This window comes from Schistocerca americana, chromosome 10, assembly GCF_021461395.2.
Source record: "Schistocerca americana isolate TAMUIC-IGC-003095 chromosome 10, iqSchAmer2.1, whole genome shotgun sequence".
NCBI lineage: Eukaryota > Metazoa > Arthropoda > Insecta > Orthoptera > Acrididae > Schistocerca > Schistocerca americana.
In genome coordinates, this window is record NC_060128.1 from 169,767,602 (window position 1) to 169,788,405 (window position 20,804).

Genomic DNA, 20,804 nt, shown 5'->3' on the forward strand with positions numbered 1-20,804 from the left:
GTCACCAAACTTTCACCTCCCAGGGTGCAGTCACCTGCTACACAGCTGGCAGGCCAGAAGGGACAGAAGGAACTCTCACACCAAGACTTCTTACGTCCCTCCAGCCAACAAACATCCGAGTCTTCCTCTGTCAACCAGAAAGGTTTCAGGAAATCGAACAAAGGCAGATGGTCTTCTCCTTCACAGATTCGGAGGTCCTCTTCTATGGTGTCACCACATCATATGCTCACCCAGCTGACCTCTGTGTCGCCAGTGCGCAACGCGAACTGTTTTTCTGCTCTGGACTCTGCAGACCGACAGAGGGAGAATGCCAACGCCTCTGTAGGTTTCATGGAGCAGGGTCCTCCAGCCTCTGTGCCCTGTAGTAGTGCGTCTTTGGAGGCTGGCACTCGGCAACCACTGAGGTGACATCCCTTCATTTTTTTCTCTCCTCCCCTTTCCTCATCATGACTCCCATCCAATGGAACATTCATGGCTTGGATCCAATGAAGAGGACTTACGGCCACTCGTGGAATCACAGCGTCCACTTGTTGTCTGCCTCCAGGAACCAAAATTGTGTCCTCACGACCACTTTGAGCTCTTGCATTTCTTTCTAGTCCGCTTTGACCTTCTTCCTGAGGATGGCATTCCATCTCATGGGGATGAGACAAGCTGCTCATCCAGGATGACCTTCATAATCAAACCATCTACCTGACTACCCAGCTTCAGGCTGTTGCATCCTACATTTTCTTTCCTCACTTGACATCTTCCCCTTGTACTGTTTACATCCCTCCATCATTTGGTGTCACCAGGGCAGACCTCCTGCAGGTTATTGGACAACTCCCTCACCCCTTTCTGCTGCTCAGTAACTTTAATGCATACTGTCCCCTTTGGGGCTCTCACAGAACCTGTCAGAGAGGTGCCCTTTTGGTTGACCTTCTCAATCACCTTAACCTCATCTGCCTTAACATGGGAGCATGCACATTCCTTTCAGACTCCACACAAACCATTCCTGTGTGGACCTCTCCTTGTGCACTGCCCAGATTGCCCACTGTCTCAAGCGGTCTGTTCTCTCTGACACACACTCGAGTGCCGAGTTCCCGTGTGCTATTCGTTTGCAGACTCCTACCCAACCTATGGTCACACCAAATGGCAGCTTTCTAAGGTCGATTGCAGGGTTTACTCCTCTCTGGTGTCCTTTGATGAACAACTTTTCCCCAGTTGTGATGACGAGGTAGAATATCTTACAAATGTTATCCTTACCACCACGGAACATTCCGGTCATCACACTTCCTCTTTACCATGCCATGTCCTGGTCCATTGGTGGACTGAGGCGTTTGTGACGCAATTTTCTCTCGGAGACATGCTCTCCATGTTTTTAACTGTCATCCTACAATGGCAAACTGCATTCGTTATAAACAGTTGGGTGCACAGTATCGTCACGTTCTTCAGGATGGTGGAGAAGCTAGCTGGATTTTGCTTACTACTTCTATTAACAGTTCTGCTCACTCGTCCGTCGTGTGAGCCGACTTCAAACAGATCTCTGAGGCCAAGGTCAATCATTCAATTTCTAGCCGGGTGCAGTGGATGCTGTCATAGTGGACCCTATTGCTATCTCCAACACCTTGGGCTGTTATTTTGTGGAGATTTTGAGCTTCACCCACTATCATCCTGCCTTCCTCCATAGGAAACAAGTGGAGGAGGCTCAGGCGACACTATGCCCTTCCCAGAATTGTGAGTGCCACAATCCCACCTTACTATGAGGGAGCTAAATCGTGCTCTCACTTCATTCCGGTCCTCCATCCCAGGGCCAGACGACGTTCACATTCAGATATTGTAGCACCTCTCTCCTGTGGCCAAGCTCTTTCTCTTTCATAAGTAAAATCGCATCTGGGCTGAAGGCCTGTTTCCCAGCCGCTATTGTGAAGCCACTGTTATACCCCTACCCAAGCCAGGTAAGACCAACACCTTCCTTCTAGTTATCGCCCCATTTCTCTCACCTGCTGTGTTTGCAAGGTGATGGAACGTATGGTTCATGCCCAGCTGGTATGGTGTCTCGGCCCAAATCTCACAATTTACTAATCACTCTGCAATGTGGATTTCGATTATGCCGCTCAGCATTTGACTGTCTCATCACTTTGTGAACTCGTTTCATGAATGTTTTTCTGCGGACCTACCAATCTGTGGCCATGTTTTTCGATTTGGAAAAAGCCTGTGGCACCTGCTGGAGACTGATATCTTCTGTACTCTCAATGTGTGGAGCTTCTGTAGCTGGATGCCCCAATCCCTCCAGGAATTTTTAAAAGACAGAGTGTTTAAGGTAGGTGTGGGTTCTGCCCTGACGGACACCTTTATCGAGGGAAATGGTGTGCCTCAGGGTCCTGTCCTGAGCGTTGTCCTATGTGCTATCACAATTAACTGAGTTCTCCACAGATTTGTCTTCTTGAGCAATTTCTTCAGTGTTGTCTCAGTCGTCTTCAGTCATGGAGCACCAACAGTGATTTTTGCTTTTCCTCTGACAAAATCGTTTGTATGAATTTCTGCCGGCACATTTGGTTTGTTCCACCATTTTTACATCTTAGGCCTGCTCTTCCATTCATTGAAACTACGAAATTCATGGGGCTCATGCTTGAGATGAAACTTTCTTGGTCCTCCCACATGTCTTACCTGGCCACCTGCTGTACCCTCAATGTCCTACATGTCCTCAGTAGCACTTCCTGGGGAGTGGATCGGACCACCCTCCTCTGTTTGTACTGTTCCCTTGTCTGTTCGAAACTAGACTGTGTGTTTCGTTTATGCGTCTTTATGTCCGCCCCTCTTATGCTGTCTCAATACAATCCACCATCGTGGCATCCTTTTAGCCACTGATGCCTTTTACACTAGCCTGGCTGAGTGTGTGTATCCAGAAGCCATCGAACCACTGCTGTGATTTTCTCCTTAGCAGATACACTTGCCGTTTGTCTGCCGTGCCTGGCCACCCGTGCTATGCCTCCTCCTTCAATGATTCCTTTGATCACCAGTATAGGGCATGCCCCATTCTCTGTTAACTCCTGGAGTTCTCCTTCGGCATTGCTCCGGCAGCTTAACTTCACGCTACCTGCCACTTTCCCAATGGGTGTGAACTCTTTACTACCTTGGCTTGGTGTGGCAGCTGATGTTTCCCTTGTCTTCATTTGTTCCTAAGGATGCTACTCCAGCCTCGCTCTATCGCCTTAAGTTTCTCGATCTTCGGATGGAACTTCACGATAGCACATTTGTGTACACTGATGATGGTTCTCGGACTGACAATGGCGTTCGGTGTGCCTTCTTCATTGCACCAACATTTTTGAGTATCGTCTTCTGGACCACTGCTCAGTATTTCCAGCAAAGTTCTTTTCCCTGTATTAGGCAATGCAGTAAATCTGGAGATAGGCTTTTCAATTGTCATCTGCTCTGACTCTCTCAGTGCCCTTCAGACCCTCTGTGCACTGTACACTCTCCATCCCTTAGTGCAACGGAACCAAGAATGCGTCACTTACTCACTCTTGATGGAGCTACTGTGATGTTTATGTGGGTCCCTGTTCACGTCTGTCTGACAGGTAACTGGGTTTCCTACACTGCTGCCAAGGCTGCAGTCCTTGTACCTCGGCCTGCTAGTTCTTCCATCCTCTGATGATCTCTGTGTTGCTGTCTGTCAGCAGGAGGTGTCACTTCGGCAACACCACTGGTCCTTCCTTCATGGGAACAAGCTCCGTGGAATTAAACAGTTAAACCTCTCCCAGCAGCTCCAACGACCTCTTCTTGGTCCTCTCACCCCGAGATCATTTTAGCTAGATTGTGTATTGGGCACTGTCTTTATAGCTGTCGCCATTTGTTAAGTGATGATCCCCCACCATCTTTTGCTCATTGCCCTCAACCTTGGACAGTTTGCTATTTCCTGATGGAATGCCCTTTTTACTACTTGCGATCTCATTTATGTTTGCCATCTGAGTTATCAGCCATTTTAGTGAATTACGTGCAGTCTGTCGACCACATTTTACTTTGTATCCATCATAGCAATATGGTGAAGGACATTTAATCTTTAGCTCAGGACCTCTGTTGTCTCTATGGCATATTTTGTGGACCTTTCTTCAAGCTCCTGTTTTTAGCTGTATTCCCTTCCGTCAACTGGGCTTAATGTGTAGCTATTTTTGTTGTATTCTCTGTAGCTGCTTGTATCTCGTCTCGTTGTCTCTGTAGAGGTGTACCATGGGAAGCAAGGAGAGGAGGTCAGTTGTCCCGGTTCTGTAACACGAAATGTGTGCAATTAATAACTGGGTTCTTTATTCATAGACAAAGAGCTACTTAACTTAAGTTTCTGTGTGCTGTGGTACAAGCCCTCTTCTGTAAAGTCCATGTAGCCCCAATGCTGTTGAAGTAGAAATCCATTATGTTCACAATGGGGTTGCTATGTGCTGCCTGTCTTTGTATTAGAGGCTAAGTCTGCGACTCCATCTCGGCGACGCACTGGAACTCTCACGGCATACAGACTCAAACTAACTGACTTAGCACACTCAAACTAACTGGCTAAATTGGCCATCCAGTCTGTGGCAGCGATCCTAAGTACTGGCAGCTGAGAGGGCGTTGGCGGCGTGTTTCCAGTGAGTCTTGTTGTTGGCCTCTGTCAATACTCTTGTAACCTCTATGCCTTATGGTATGCTGGCACACTCCTTTTTTTGTCTTTGTGTTCTATGGTTCTGACATAGACACATATGACCCTAGTTTTTCTGCGCACTATATATATATAAAAAAAAAAAAAGAAACACCTAGGCTGCAGAATTAGACGGATTGAGGAGTAGTAGTAAATTTGTCACTAGTACCCATTACAAATCCTATGCTGATCACATAGCTAATGTGTGATGTTATTATTCATCTGGCCCCAATAGGGAAGTCCCCGAAAAAACACTGAAGTATTAGAATCCAACACTTACAGAAGTGCTCAATATTACACAGTCCTTTGAAGTGTCACGGGCTGCAGGCTATGAGATTGTTGCATGGGGGGAGGTATTGAAAGTTGCTCAGTCAACGCCTCTTAGGCACACTGAGCTTTCAGGATTACGGGAAAGCTGCTGCAGCAGTACAACCTTTGACTCAGCATCACATAGGGCAGCGTTGGTTACAGCCACAGCAACAGGCCATGTCACAACTACAGCTGCATGCCCCCATCTGTCTTGCTTGTACTGCTTCGTCCAACATGAGTGTGCTGCATGCCCTAAACACTGGGATGTTTGCAACAAGTGTCGAAAGAAAGGTCACATTACAATGCTGTGTAACTCCGCTTCAAATGTAGTGGACGCACTAGTACTAACGGACATAATCATTATCTCTACAATGACTTTCTCCCTGAACAAATCGTTTATTGACTTATAACAATATGAGAGAAGGAAAGTTGCTACTCACCATATAGCGGAGATGCTGCACCGCGATAGACACAATAAAAAGATTCACACAATCATAGCTTTCGGCCATTAAGGTCTTTGTCAGCAGTAGATACACACACACACACACACACACACACACACACACACACACACACACACACAATTGCAAGTTGCACACACATCTGCAGTCTGAGAGAGCTGAAACTATACTGCAAGCGGCAGCACCAGTGCATGATGGGAGTGGTGACTCTGTGGGGGTAAGGAGGAGGCTGGGGTGGGGAGGGGGAGGGATAGTATGGTGAGAGTGGCGGACAGTCAAGGGTTGCAGTTTGGATGGAGGGTAGGAGAGAAGGTGCAGAGGGAGGAGGGGGTAAGTTGGTCATAGAGATTAGGAAGGAGGTTGTTGGTTTGGAATCCATAGGGCGTCTGGAAAGGTAGTGTTCGATGGTATCTTTTATATAGGAGGATAGGTTCCAGGTAATAGGTTGAAGGTGTTGGTCTATGAGAGCAGAGATTCTCTCAGTGGGGGCACAGTAACCGGCCACAATGGGGTGTCCTGGGTGGTTGGGTTTATGGACTTTAGGAAGCATGTAGAAGGTGGGAGTGCAGGGAGTGGTAAAGGTAAGTAGAGTAATGGACTCTGGTGAGAGGATCTGAGTAATGGTTGGAGATCCTGCTGGATTCCTGGAATGGGATCACTGTGCCAAATAATGATACCCCTCATCTCAATGACTGCTTCACAGCCTGTGCCAAATGGATCCTTCCCACCAACACCAGCTTTTCTGAATTGCGCAGGTGGAAAGTTTCCCTGCAATACATCCTACGTTCCCGTAACCTTCCTGGCCTCAACCTTCGTTAGTCACTGTCCTCACCCATCCAGCCCCCTCCCTGTACCCATTCCAGCACTACTCAGCCGTCATTTCACTGCCACGTCCAATCTTTTAATTTCTTTTGTTTTTATTTCTCCCCTTTCCGCTACTTACCCCCTCCCCCCTCCGCACCTTCTCTCCTACCCTCTGTCCAAACTGCAACACTTCACTGTCCGCCACTCCCACCATACTATCCCTCCCCATCCCCACCCCAGCCTCCTCTTTACCCCCGCCCAGTGTAGTTTCAGCTCTCTCAGACTGAAGATGTGTGTGCAAGTTGCACTTGCACATGTAGAGTGTGTGTGTGTGTGTGTGTGTGTGTGTGTGTGTGTGTGTGTGTGTCTACTGCTGACAAAGGCCTTAATGGCCGAAAGCTATGATTGTGTGACCTTTTTATTGTGCCTATCGCGGCTCAGCATTTCCTCTATATGGTGAGTAGCAACTTTCCTTCTTTCGTATTGTTACATTCCATCCTGGATTTCCCATAGTTTATTGACTTACGTGTGTTTAATAAACTGCAGAAAATGCAAGTAGACACAGAGCTGCAGTGACGTTAGTGAATGCATAAACATACATGGACTTGGTCTCCCCTCCCCTCCCCTCCCGCAGGTTTCATTGAAGTTGGTTAGCTATAATAAACAGCAGATTCTGGTCCTAGGTCAGTTCTCCGCTCCTGCCTCTTGCAAATGTGTTGTTCACCCTTTCACCTACGTTGTGGATAATCCCACGTACCTCAGATCTTTTAGGGTTAGATGCATTTAATGCTTTCTGTTTCTCCATTGCCAATGAGGTAAATTTAGTGCCGGATCGAGTTCTGTATCAGCAGTCGGAGTCCCACAGCTCGGAGTTCACATCTCGGTTTTTTCCTGGTTGTGCTAGCAGTTTTCAGCCCTACATTTCGATAAGAGTTCGTCCGTCCCAGTTTTTTTTCAGGCGCATCAGTTGCCTGTCGCGTTGTGTGACTCTGTCAGTGCTGAAGTAGACCTACATCTACATCTTCATTCTACATTTATACTCCGCAAGCCACCCAAAGGTGTGTGGCGGAGGGCATTTTACGTGCCACTGTCATTACCTCCCTTTCCTGTTCCAGTCGTGTATGGTTCGCGGGAAGAACGACTGTCTGAAAGCCTCCGTGCGCGCTCTAATCTCTCTAATTTTACATTCGTGATCTCCTCGGGAGGTATAAGTAGGGGGAAGCAATATATTCGATACCTCATCCAGAAACGCACCCTCTCGAAACCTGGCGAGCAATCTATACCACGATGCAGAGCGCCTCTCTTGCAGAGTCTGCCACTTGAGTTTATTAAACATCTCCGTAATGCTATCACGGTTACCAAATAACCCTGTGACGAAACGTGCCGCTCTTCTTTGGATCTTCTCTATCTCCTCCGTCAAACCGATCTGGTACGGATCCCACACTGATGAGCAATACTCAAGCATAGGTTGAACGAGAGTTTTGTAAGCCACCTCCTTTGTTGATGGACTACATTTTCTAAGCACTCTCCCAATGAATCTCAACCTGGTACCCGCCTTACCAACAATTAATTTTATATGATCATTCCACTTCAAATCGTTCCACACGCATACTCCCAGATATTTTACAGAAGTAACTGCTACCAGTGTTTGTTCCGCTATCATATAATCATACAATAAAGGATCCTTCTTTCTATGTATTCACAATACATTACATTTGTCTATGTTAAGGGACAGTTGCCACTCCCTGCACCAAGTGCCTATCCGCTGCAGATCTTGCTGCATTTCACTACAATTTTCTAATGCTGCAACTTCTCTGTATACTACAGCATCATCCGCGAAAAGCCGCATGGGACTTCCAACACTATCTACTAGGTCATTTATATATATTGTGAAAAGCAATGGTCCCATAACACTCCCCTCTGGCACGCCAGAGGTTACTTTAACGTCTGTAGACGTCTCTCCATTGATAACAACATGCTGTGTTCTGTTTGCTAAAAACTCTTCAATCCAGCCACACAGCTGGTCTGATACTCCGTAGGCTCTTACTTTGTTTATCAGGCGACAGTGCGTAACTGTATCGAACGCCTTCCGGAAGTCAAGAAAAATAGCATCTACCTGGGAGCCTGTATCTAATATTTTCTGGGTCTCATGAACAAATAAAGCGAGTTGGGTCTCACACGATCGCTGTTTCCGGAATCCATGTTGATTCCTACATAGTAGATTCTGGGTTTCCAAAAACGACATGATACTCGAGCAAAAAACATGTTCTAAAATTCTACAACAGATCGACGTCAGAGATACAGGTCTATAGTTTTGCGCATCTGCTCGACGACCCTTCTTGAAGACTGGGACTATCTGTGCTCTTTTCCAATCATTTGGAACCCTCCATTCCTCTAGAGACTTGCGGTACATGGCTGTTAGAAGGGGGGCAAGTTCTTTCGCGTACTCTGTGTAGAATCTAATTGGTATCCCGTCAGGTCCAGTGGACTTTCCTCTATTGAGTGATTCCAGTTGCTTTTCTATTCCTTGGACACTTATTTTGATGTCAGCCATTTTTTCGTTTGTGCGAGGATTTAGAGAAGGAATTGCAGTGCGGTCTTCCTCTGTGAAACAGCTTTGGAAAAAGGTGTTTAGTATTTCAGCTTTACGCGTGTCATCCTCTGTTTCAATGCCATCATCATCCCGGAGTGTCTGGATATGCTGTTTCGAGCCACTTACTGATTTAACGTAAGACCAGAACTTCCTAGGATTTTCTGTCAAGTCGGTACATAGAATTTTACTTTCGAATTCACTGAACGCTTCACGCATAGCCCTCCTTACGCTAACTTTGACATCGTTTAGCTTCTGTTTGTCTGAGAGGTTTTGGCTGCGTTTAAACTTGGAGTGAAGCTCTCTTTGCTTTCGCAGTAGTTTCCTAACTTTGTTGTTGTACCATGGTGGGTTTTTCCCGTCCCTCACAGTTTTACTCGGCACGTACCTGTCTAAAACGCATTTTACGATTGCCTTGAACTTTTCCCATAAACACTCAACATTGTCAGTGTCGGAACAGAAATTTTCGTTTTGATCTGTTAGGTAGTCTGAAATCTGCCTTCTATTACTCTTGCTAAACAGATAAACCTTCCTCCCTTTTTTTATATTCCTATTAACTTCCATATTCAGGGATGCTGCAACGGCCTTATGATCACTGATTCCCTGTTCTGTACATACAGAATCGAAAAGTTCGGGTCTGTTTGTTATCAGTAGGTCCAAGATGTTATCTCCACGAGTCGGTTCTCTGTTTAATTGCTCGAGGTAATTTTCGGATAGTGCACTCAGTATAATGTCACTCGATGCTCTGTCCCTACCACCTGTCCTAAACATCTGAGTGTCCCAGTCTATATCTGGTAAATTGAAATCTCCACCTAAGACTATAACATGCTGAGAAAATTTATGTGAAATGTATTCCAAATTTTCTCTCAGTTGTTCTGCCACTAATGCTGCTGAATCGGGAGGTCGGTAAAAGGAGCCAATTATTAACCTAGCTCGGTTGTTGAGTGTGACCTCCACCCATAATAATTCACAGGAACTATCCACTCCTACTTCACTACAGGATAAACTACTACTAACAGCGACGAACACTCCACCACCGGTTGCATGCAATCTATCCTTTCTAAACACCGTCTGTACCTTTGTAAAAATTTCGGCAGAATTTATCTCTGCCTTAAGCCAGCTTTCTGTACCTATAACAATTTCAGCTTCGGTGCTTTCTATCAGCGCTTGAAGTTCTGGTACTTTACCAACGCAGCTTCGACAGTTGACAATTACAATTCCGATTGCTGCTTGGTCCCCGCATGTCCTGACTTTGCCCCGCACCCGTTGAGGCTGTTACCCTTTCTGTACTTGCCCAAGGCCATCTAACCTAAAAAACCGCCCAGCCCATGCCACACAACCCCTGCTACCCCTGTAGCCGCTTGTTGCGTGTAGTGGACTCCTGACCTATCCAGCGAAACCCGAAACCCCACCACCCTATGGCGCAAGTCGAGGAATCTGCAGCCCACACGGTCGCAGAACCGTCTCAGCCTCTGATTCAGACCCTCCACTCGGCTCTGTACCAAAGGTCCGCAGTCAGTCCTATCGACAATGCCGCAGATGGTGAGCTCTGCTTTCATCCCGCTAGCGAGACTGGCAGTCTTCACCAAATCAGATAGCCGCTGGAAGCCAGAGAGGATTTCCTCCGATCCATAGCGACACACATCATTGGTGCCGACATGAGCGACCACCTGCAGATGGGTGCACCCTGTACCCTTCATGGCATCCGGAAGGACCCTTTCCACATCTGGAATGACTCCCCCCGGTATGCACACGGAGTGCACATTGGTTTTCTTCCCCTCTCTTGCTGCCATTTCCCTAAGGGGCCCCATTACGCGCCTGACGTTGGAGCTCCCAACTACCAGTAAGCCCACCCTCTGCGACCGCCCAGATCTTGCAGACTGAGGGGCAACCTCTGGAACAGGACAAGCAGCCATGTCAGGCCGAAGATCAGTATCAGCCTGAGACAGAGCCTGAAACCGGTTCGTCAGACAAACTGGAGAGGCCTTCCGTTCAGCCCTCCGGAATGTCTTTCGCCCCCTGCCACACCTTGAGACGACCTCCCACTCTACCACAGGTGAGGGATCAGCCTCAATGCGGGCAGTATCCCGGGCAACCACAGTCGTAGTCCGATCGGGGGATGCGTGGGACGAGCTGGCCGTCCCCGACAAACCTCCATCCGGACCCCCACAGTGATGCCCATTGGCAACAGCCTCAAGCTGTGTGACCGAAGCCAACACTGCCTGAAGCTGGGAGCGAAGGGACCGTGTGATGTCGCTTCATGTAATTCGACCTAGTTCTTCCAGTGAATTGGTTACACCACTGGTCATTGTTAAGTAACGGATGGATAAGCTTCGTCTCTGCAGCTACTTCTGTGTCATGATTAATGCTGAGTCCTTGATAGATACACACCCTTTGCCCCACCCTAATGAGTTGCTCACAAAATTGTCAGGTGGCCACTACTTTTCCGAGACCGATTTGCCAGAAGCTTGCCTCCAGCTCCCAATGGATGAGGCCACCCGGCGTCTTCTCATTGTCAATACATATTTCTGCCTATACCAATATCAATGCTTGCCTTCTGGTGCTGCTAGTGTACCTGCAATTTTTTAGCATTTTTTAGAACAGCTGACAACCTGTGTGTCGAACTGCATCAGTTACTTCAACAACATTGTTGTTTCAGGTTTTTCCATTGAAGACCACCTTAGAAATCTCAGATTGTTGTTTTCTGTTTGTAGTCTATGGTTCTGAAGTGCAATCTTGCCAAATCTCAATTTTTTCGGCCATCAATTGAGTACATAGGTTTTGAGGTTTCTCGAACAGGGGTCAAGCCTTTGAGTCACCATATTGATATAATTACGGCTTTGCTGCGGTCAGCCTCCATTAAGGAACTGCAGATGTTTCTAGGTAAAGTTGCATACTACTGTAAGTTTTTGCCCTATGCATCTACTGTTGCCCAAAAAATATGCCTTTTTTTCTGGTCCCTCATTTGTGAAGCAGGGTTTGCTTTGCTTAAATCTAAGCTTCAATCAGTCCTGTGTCTGGCCACTTTTCAGCTAGTCTGCATCTTGCATTGGCTACAGATGCCTCTCAGCAAGGCCATCGCATGATGTAGGCACACAAATATATGGATAGGTCTGAATGACCCATTGCTTATGCTTCTAAGACTTTAATTCCTGCCTAGCAGCAGTATTCTTATATTGGAAAGGAGAATTTAGCGATTGTGTTTTGTCCTCAAGAAATTTCACTTGTTCTTGTACGGTTCTAAGTTCCATTTAATCATGGATCAGAAGCCATTGGTCACTCTTTTTAACCTTTCAGCTTCTGTGCCAGACAAGACAGTGGATCGTTTGCTGTGGTGGGCTCTCTTCCACTCCCGTTATCATTATTAGATCCATTTCCGGCAGACAGTGCAGTACACTAACACAAATTCCATATCTCGCCTTCTAATCAGGCTGGACCCAGCATTCAGTCAGGACGAATTGCTTTGTTTCTATTTAGATACTGAGAACCTGAGCATGGATGATGGTTTTCCCATCACTAGTGCCATGACAGCATCAGCCATTGCTGCGGGTCTTGTACTTAGTTGGGTCGTCTCTTTTGTGTAACATGGTTGGTCGGAGAAACACCCAGGCAGTATCTAGAATCCCTTGCATAATTACTTCTCCCTCCAGTACCACCTTGCTGTGTTTCATGGGGTTCTTTTGTTAGCTATGGAGGACGCAGCTCCCCGTGTTGTACTGTGGCTTTGGCCAGGCATAGGTGGGGAAATTACACAGCTTATCACCATTTGCATTCACTGCGTTCAGCAACAGACGGCCCCACGAGTGTGTTTTTCCTGCTGGCCAGTGTTGCAGCACCCGCGGCAGCTTCTACATGTCAATTTTGCTGGGCCCTTTCTAAATCACTATTGGCTCATTGCAGTGGACACTTCTTCAAACTCACCCTGTGTGGCACGTTGTCCATCTGCATATGCAGCAGCCACTATTTCGGTCCCGTCTAAGATGTTCGCATTTGAGAGACTTCCGTATACTGTGCTTACTGATAACAACCCTCAATTTTTCTCAAGCATTTGCACCTTTTTGTCAGGTTAATGGTGTTAGCCATCTCACAACACCCCCGTTTCATCCTCAGTCAAAAGGTGAGGCCTAACACATAGTTTGGAGCTTAAAGCTCAGATGTGGAAGTGTGTATCCGGCAGGTACCCTGAAGTTGCTCTAGGCTGTTTTTTGAGTTCATAGTGTTTAACTCTGATGGGGGACAACGAGCTCGATGGAGCTGCTACATGGGTGCCTACTGTGGACCCTCTTTCACTTACTGCATCTGATGATGCAGTAAGTGAAGGAGGTGTAATATTCTTCAGAACATATAGTTAATCATATCCAAAATGTAGCTAACAGGTACAGGCTGATGTGAATAATTGTAGGTATCTCTTGGCGTAACAGCCTCTTAGGACACAGTACAACATGAAATATTTGTCAGTGTGCATTTCATAATAACAAAGAAGGTTGTTCTTACCAAAATCATATCTGTATTAAAAGATAACAGAAAATTTTACTTTGAGTTTCAGAGATGGAGAGACTTGAGGAACTGTGTACTTTAGGATAGTGTTCTATTTCCCATGTGTCTCAATGTGTATACCAGTGACCAACCTCATCCTCAAAACACTGAACGTTTTCTGTACACTGATGCTCATGCTTTGTGATTTCCAGGAATACTAAAAAAAAACTATCAGTTGACACTCAATCCATTGCACTTGACAGTGTACATCGGTTAAATAAGTGTTGGTGGAGGGCAAACTAAACATCACCATAAATTGACTGACATTGCTGAATACAGACTTAGCAGCTATCACCATCTTTAGCTGGTGACGCACCTTCGAGAAGCACTATGAGAACTGGATACAACGGATTCAGGCAAGAGAAAATTACTTTGTAAACGTGGCAGTTCCATGTGGGAAGCTGGCCTCACAGTGATGTGGAGTCATGGTGTTGGACTGTGCTAATCTGCAGCTGAATTTGCTTGCCACTTGTGGGTTAATTTAGTATGTGCAGAGAAGGTTTTCATTGTACTAAATGATGCTTGCAGTGTTATAAACACATGTCTTCAACCCACCCCAGGTGAAAAATTTTGCTTAGCAGTTGGAATTTCTCTACAAAACATCGGAAGAAAAGTCTGTATTGAGGGAGGATTTAGTAAGTGTTTGATTCTGTTAATGTAGAGTAGGAGACTGACATCACTCATAGGACAATCATGAGAAGACAGCAAAGCAAGCCTTATACTACACTGAAGAGCCAAAGAAACTGCTACACCTGCCTAATATCATGCAAGGCCCCTCAGGCACCCAGAAATGCTGCAACATGACCTGGCATGGACTCGACTAATGTGTGAAGTAGTGCTGGAGGCAATTGACACCATGAATCCTACAGGGCTGATCATAAATCCGGAAGAGTACGAGGGGGTAGAGATCTCTTATAAACAGTATGTTGCAAGGCATCCCAGATATGGTCAGTAGTGTTCATGTCTGGGGAGTCTGGAGGCCAGTGGAAATGTTTAACTCAGAATTGTGTCTGTAGGAATGCACATTGGACATGAATGGATGCAGATGATCAGATAGGATGCTTACGTACATGTCACATGTCAGTCATATCTAGACTTACCAGGGGTCCCATACCATTCCAACCGCACATGCCCAAACCATTACAGGGACTCCACCAGCTTGAATAGTCCCCTGCTGACATGCAGGTTCCACGGATTCTCGAGGTTGTCTCCATACCCGTACACATCCATTTGCTCGATAAAATTTGAAAAAGAGACTTGACCGACCAGGCAACATGTTTCTAGTCATCAACAGTCCAATGGCAGTGTAGGTGGGCCCAGGCGAGGCATAAAGCTTTGTGTTGTGCAGTCATCAAGGGTACACAGGTGGGCCTTCAGTTCCAAAAGCCCATATCAATGATGTTTCATTGAATGGTTCGCACACTGACACTTATTGATGGCCCAACATTGAAATCTACAGCAATTTGGGAAGGGTTACACTTATGTCACATTGAACGATTCTCTTCAGTCGTCATTGGTCCCTTTCTTGCAGGATCTTTTTCCATCCGCAGCGATGCCGGAGATTTGATGAGAGGAGGCGATGGATGTAGAAAAGCAGGATGAGGAGACGGTCAGAGAGATGGAGGGGGGTGAGGAGGAGGGGGGTCGAGGTAGGTGGGAGGAGGGGATGGCCAGAGATGTGGGAAATGGGCATAGGGAGATTGGAAGGAGTATATAGATGGTGGAGGGGCAGATGGGCGACGATACAGGGCTACCAGATAAGAGGCAAGGTTAGGGAGGGAGGGAGGTGCAGAGGTGATGGGGAGAATGGGATCAGGAGGAGGTGGGCAGAGAGATGGGTGGAAGAGATAAGCAGATATGCAGTGATGATAGGGAGTCAGGAGGAGATGGGCAGATAGGGAAAGTGGTGGCAGGAAGGAATGGGCAGACACAGGGGTAAGGGGGAAAGGAGAGGAAGGACAGAGAAATGGGGGAGAGGGGGAGGGAGATGGGCAGTCAGAAGAGAGAAGGAGGTGTTGGACACACAGTGAGGAGGCAGCGATGTGGGCAATATATATATCAAATGTGTTTGCGGGTGAAACCATGGGAAATTAGCTAGTAATTAATGAAGTAATTACGGGGTACCTGCAGAATAGGTGTTACAAAGTTTTTGTCTACTTCGATATAATATGGGGTGCAGCCCTAGATCTACGATATTCCTAATCTGGGAGGGGGGGAGTGCATTTTGTAGCACAAATCTTTCTGAAGAGTTGGACATATGAAACACATGTATTTGAGGAAATATAAGACCTTATTTGCTCTTGTGGCCTCTCTCCTGGTTCCAGTTGACCAATTTGACATCCTATCCATCTTAAAAAAATTGACAGTTAATACTGGGTGGGATTATTTGTAACTGTGGTAAAAAGAACTATTCAGAAAATTTGCACTCTTTATTGGCTATTAGCTAGTAACTTTCTCTTTTGTGTGACACAAAATTAAATATAGAAAACATAAAACCAGCAAGACAAGAGACAAGCAAGACAGCACACAGTTTCTTCAGTCCTTCGGTCCCAGCATTTTTTTCTCTCTAATCTTGATACAGCTTTACATAGCATGCTTTCCTTTCTGCGAAAGTCTAATACCTTATCACAGTTCATCAAAGATTTTGCTACATGAAAAATCAAAATCTTGTTGTCTAATACTGAAAAAGCTGTTAATTTGAATGTGTGGTTTCTCGATTTGATTACGTCTATTTTGTCACTGTCTGCTAGATAAAATGAAATAGGCCTTTCTAATATTGCAGCAGTTGTAACACACACCAAATAAGTTAGATTGTTTTGGCCCAGATGATCATTTTTATCTACCTCATTTACATAAATAACAAGACAGAATATAATTCACAAAGTACCAATATCAAATGCCTATTAGGCCTACTACAAGCAAAAGGTTTAATGTTAGGAAATAGTTTCACATTTCATTCATACACTCCAGTTCTCAAGCATGAGATCTGAAAGTAGTAGTATGAAATCTTTATATAAATTTGGACTCATCATATTCTTCCTTATAATTTGTGTGATGTCCCCGTTTCTTTTCCTTCCTCATTCTAACAATCTTGTCATCACTAATTTTGTAACTATTCCTGCCACTGTCAAAACTTATTCTCTGGTTAGCTTCACTAATCTTGCCAGTTCCAGTTTAGTTATCAAGCATTTATTCTCCGGTTAGGCATTATGACTTGTTCATACAACGCATTTTCTGCGCTATTCCGAGAGCAGAATTTAAACAGCTGCTAACTGGGGAATGTACAACTGGCCCTTGGTAATGTAACGATCTGGGAAAAATTTTCCATCAAAATTTCGTTTTCTTGGATACACCATAATCTTTCTTACTTGTAATTCCCGTTAGTCATTTATTTCCACTCTGGTAGTCTGACTCTATGGATTTTGCCAATAATTATAACAACAGTAGTTTTATTATTATTATTATTATTATTATTATTATTATTATTATTATTTCTAGATGCGATGGGGATTCTGTTGGCAGACAGATTAGATTAGATTAGATTAGATTAGATTAGATTAATACTAGTTCCATGGATCATGAATACGATATTTCATAATGATGTGGAACGAGTCGAATTTTCCAATACATGACATAATTAGGTTAATTTAACAACATACTTAAGTTAATATAACAACTTTATTTTTTATTTTTTTGTTTTTCTTTATTTTTTATTTTTATTTTTTTTATTTTTTTATTTTTTAATATTTTTGTTTTTTTTCTTTTTTTTCCCTTAATTTATATCTAAAAATTCCTCTATGGAGTAGAAGGAGTTGTCATTCAGAAATTCTTTTAATTTCTTCTTAAATAATTGTTTGTTATCTGTCAGACTTTTGATACTATTTGGTAAGTGACCAAAGACTTTAGTGCCAGTATAATTCACCCCTTTCTGTGCCAAAGTTAGATTTAATCTTGAATAGTGAAGATCGACCTTTCTCCTAGTATTGTAGTTATGCACACTGCTATTACTTTTGAATTGGGTTTGGTTGTTAATAACAAATTTCATAAGAGAGTATATATACTGAGAAGCTACTGTGAATATCCCTAGATCCTTAAATAAATGTCTGCAGGGTAATCTTGGGTGGACTCCAGCTATTATTCTGATTACACGCTTTTGTGCAATAAATACTTTATTCCTCAGTGATGAATTACCCCAAAATATGATGCCATATGAAAGCAATGAGTGAAAATAGGCGTAGTAAGCTAATTTACTAAGATGTTTATCACCAAAATTTGCAATGACCCTTATTGCATAAGTAGCTGAACTCAAACGTTTCAGCAGATCATCAATGTGTTTCTTCCAATTTAATCTCTCATCAATGGACATACCTAAAAATTTGGAATATTCTACCTTAGCTATATGCTTCTGATTAAGGTCTATATTTATTAATGGCGTCATACCATTCACTGTACGGAACTGTATGTACTGTGTCTTATCAAAATTCAGTGAGAGTCCGTTTACAAGGAACCACTTAGTAATTTTCTGAAAGACAGTATTGACAGTTTCATCAGTTAATTCTTGTTTCTCAGGTGTGATTACTATACTTGTATCATCAGCGAAGAGAACTAACTTTGCCTCTTCATGAATATAGAATGGCAAGTCATTAATATATAATAAGAACAACAAAGGACCCAAGACTGACCCTTGTGGAACCCCATTCTTGATAGTTCCCCAGTTTGAGGAATGTGCTGACCTTTGCATGTTACGAGAACTACTTATTTCAACTTTCTGCACTCTTCCAGTTAGGTACGAATTAAACCATTTGTGCACTGTCTCACTCATGCCACAATACTTGAGCTTGTCTAGCAGAATTTCATGATTTACACAATCAAAAGCCTTTGAGAGATCACAAAAAATCGCAATGGGTGGTGTTCGGTTATTCAGATCATTCAAAATTTGACTGGTGAAAGCATATATGGCATTTTCTGTTGAAAAACCTTTCTGGAAACCAAACTGACATTTTGTTAGTACTTCATTTTTACAGATATGTGAAGCTACTCTTGAATACATTACTTTCTCAAAAATTTTGGATAAAGCTGTTAGAAGGGAGATTGGATGGTAATTGTTGACATCAGATCTATCCCCCTTTTTATGCAAAGGTAAAACAATGGCATATTTCAGTCTATCAGGGAAAATGCCCTGTTCCAGAGAGCTATTACACAGGTGGCTGAGAATCTTACTTATCTGTTGAGAACAAGCTTTTAGTATTTTGCTGGAAATGCCATCAATTCCATGTGAGTTTTTGCTTTTAAGCAAGTTTATTATTTTCCTAATTTCAGAGGGAGAAGTGGGTGAGATTTCAATTGTATCAAATTGCATAGGTATGGCCTCTTCCATTAACAGCCTAGCATCTTCTAATGAACACCTGGATCCTACTATATCCACAACATTTAGAAAATGATTATTAAAAATATTTTCAACTTCTGACTTTTTGTTCGTAAAGTTTTCATTCAATTTGATGGTAATACTGTCTTCCTCTGCTCTTGGTTGACCTGTTTCTCTTTTAATAATATTCCAAATTGTTTTAATTTTATTATCAGAGTTGCTGATTTCAGACATGATACACATACTCCTGGATTTTTTAATAACTTTTCTTAATACAACACAGTAGTTTTTATAATTTTTGATAGTTTCTGGGTCACTACTCTTTCTTGCTGTCAGATACATTTCCCTTTTTCGGTTACAAGATATTTTTATACCCTTAGTAAGCCATGGTTTGTTACAAGGTTTCTTACGAGTATATTTAACTATTTTCTTGGGGAAGCAGTTTTCAAATGCATTTACAAAAATGTCATGAAATAAATTATATTTTAAATTGGCATCAGGTTCACGGTACACCTCATCCCAGTCTAACTGCTGTAGGCTTTCCCTGAAATTTGCAATTGTTAAATCGTTGACTGAACGTACTACTTTGGAGGACTGTTTAGTATTGCTGAATGGAGCTATGTCATATATTGTAACTAGCTGTGCACCATGATCAGAAAGACCATTCTCAACAGGCTGAGCATTTATCTGGTTAAACTTATCTTGGTCTATAAAGAAGTTATCTATCAGTGAGCTGCTATCCTTTACCACCCGAGTAGGAAAATCAATAACGGGTGTCAAATTGAAAGAACCGAGTAATACTTCAAGGTCATTTTTCCTATTACCCTCTGTCAGAGAATCTACATTGAAGTCCCCACAAATAATAATTTGCTTCCCCCTGTCTGACAGATAGCACAACAAGGAGTCCAAATTTTTCAGAAATAGATGAAAATTTCCTGATGGGGACCTATATACAGTTACAATTATAAATGTGCCTTTATTTAATTTAAGCTCACAGGCACATGCTTCTATATGTTTCTCTACACAAAACTTTTTTGTTTCTATACTTTTTGCACAATGATAACTTTTGACATATATGGCAACTCCTCCTTTCTCCATATTTTCTATCATTACATGTGCAGAGAGCTTATAACCACTTACATTTACCTTATCCATATCAGTAACAATGTGATGCTCAGACAGGCATAGTATATCTATTTCATTCTCAGCTTCTAAATCTTCTAAACAAACCAGAAGCTCATCTACTTTATTCTTTAAACTCCCAATATTTTGATGAAATATACTTACATTATTTTTAATTATACTTTTATGAGAACCTTTCCTTATTCTAACATTTGCAGTACTCTCCTGTCTGAGTTTCTCATTGTGCTTAGGCCTAGTTCCTATACCAGTGGTCACATGGTGTTCAGAGAGGCAGATTATGTCAATTGGGTTGGGTGACTTTAGTTCATCAATGCAATTACCTAGGACTGAGATACAACTTGGTGGAGATAAAATTTCTGGTGATTGGTGAAAATTTATAATTGATAACTGTGATTGGTGATCCAATGTGCTAGAATTGTGCTGTTTAATTTCTTTCCTAAACTGAAGATTTGTTTCAATCCTGACCTCTCGTAGAACTTGACATCTTTCTGTCTTACCTATCCTAAAACAGGTGCTGCTCCAACACCTGTAACCACTGGCATTTTACCATTCATGGCAGTGCCTCCCCCCCTTAAATTTCCTGCTATTACCCCAGCCAGTTTCCCCTTCCCTTTCCCCTTTCCTGTTGAGATGTAGGCCGTGCCTGGTATAGTCCCACCTACTGAGATAATCAACAGGAACCACACCAATATGAGCCCCCGCACCCGACACAAGCAGCCGTTCCAACTCCAAATTAACTCTCCCAACAGAAGAGTTCAAATGAGGCCGGTCATGGCGTCTCAGGACAGATACAAATTCAACATTGGTGTGTCTCGATGCCGACGCAATCTTTACCAGGTCACACTCTATACTGTACCCAGGATCTCTGTCGATGCTGTTCCCTGGCCCTCCCACAATAACCACGGTGTCTTCCCTGGTAAATCCTTTACAGAGTGAACCTAAATCCTC

At 43.7% G+C, this 20,804-nt stretch overlaps 1 protein-coding gene across 2 annotated transcripts in view; it reads left to right on the plus strand.

The window, feature by feature from the left end:
• LOC124552506 overlaps positions 1-20,804 on the plus strand; it is a 91,987-nt gene that overhangs the window by 11,703 nt on the left and 59,480 nt on the right. Inside the window, exon 2 of one of the 2 annotated variants that reach the window (XM_047126793.1) lies at positions 13,501-13,704. The exons of the other annotated variant lie outside the window; for it this stretch is intronic. Within the exon in view, the coding sequence (XP_046982749.1) occupies positions 13,679-13,704 (26 nt within the window). The 5' untranslated portion in view covers positions 13,501-13,678. The remainder of the gene's footprint in view (positions 1-13,500; positions 13,705-20,804) is intronic. 2 annotated transcript variants of the gene reach the window in all.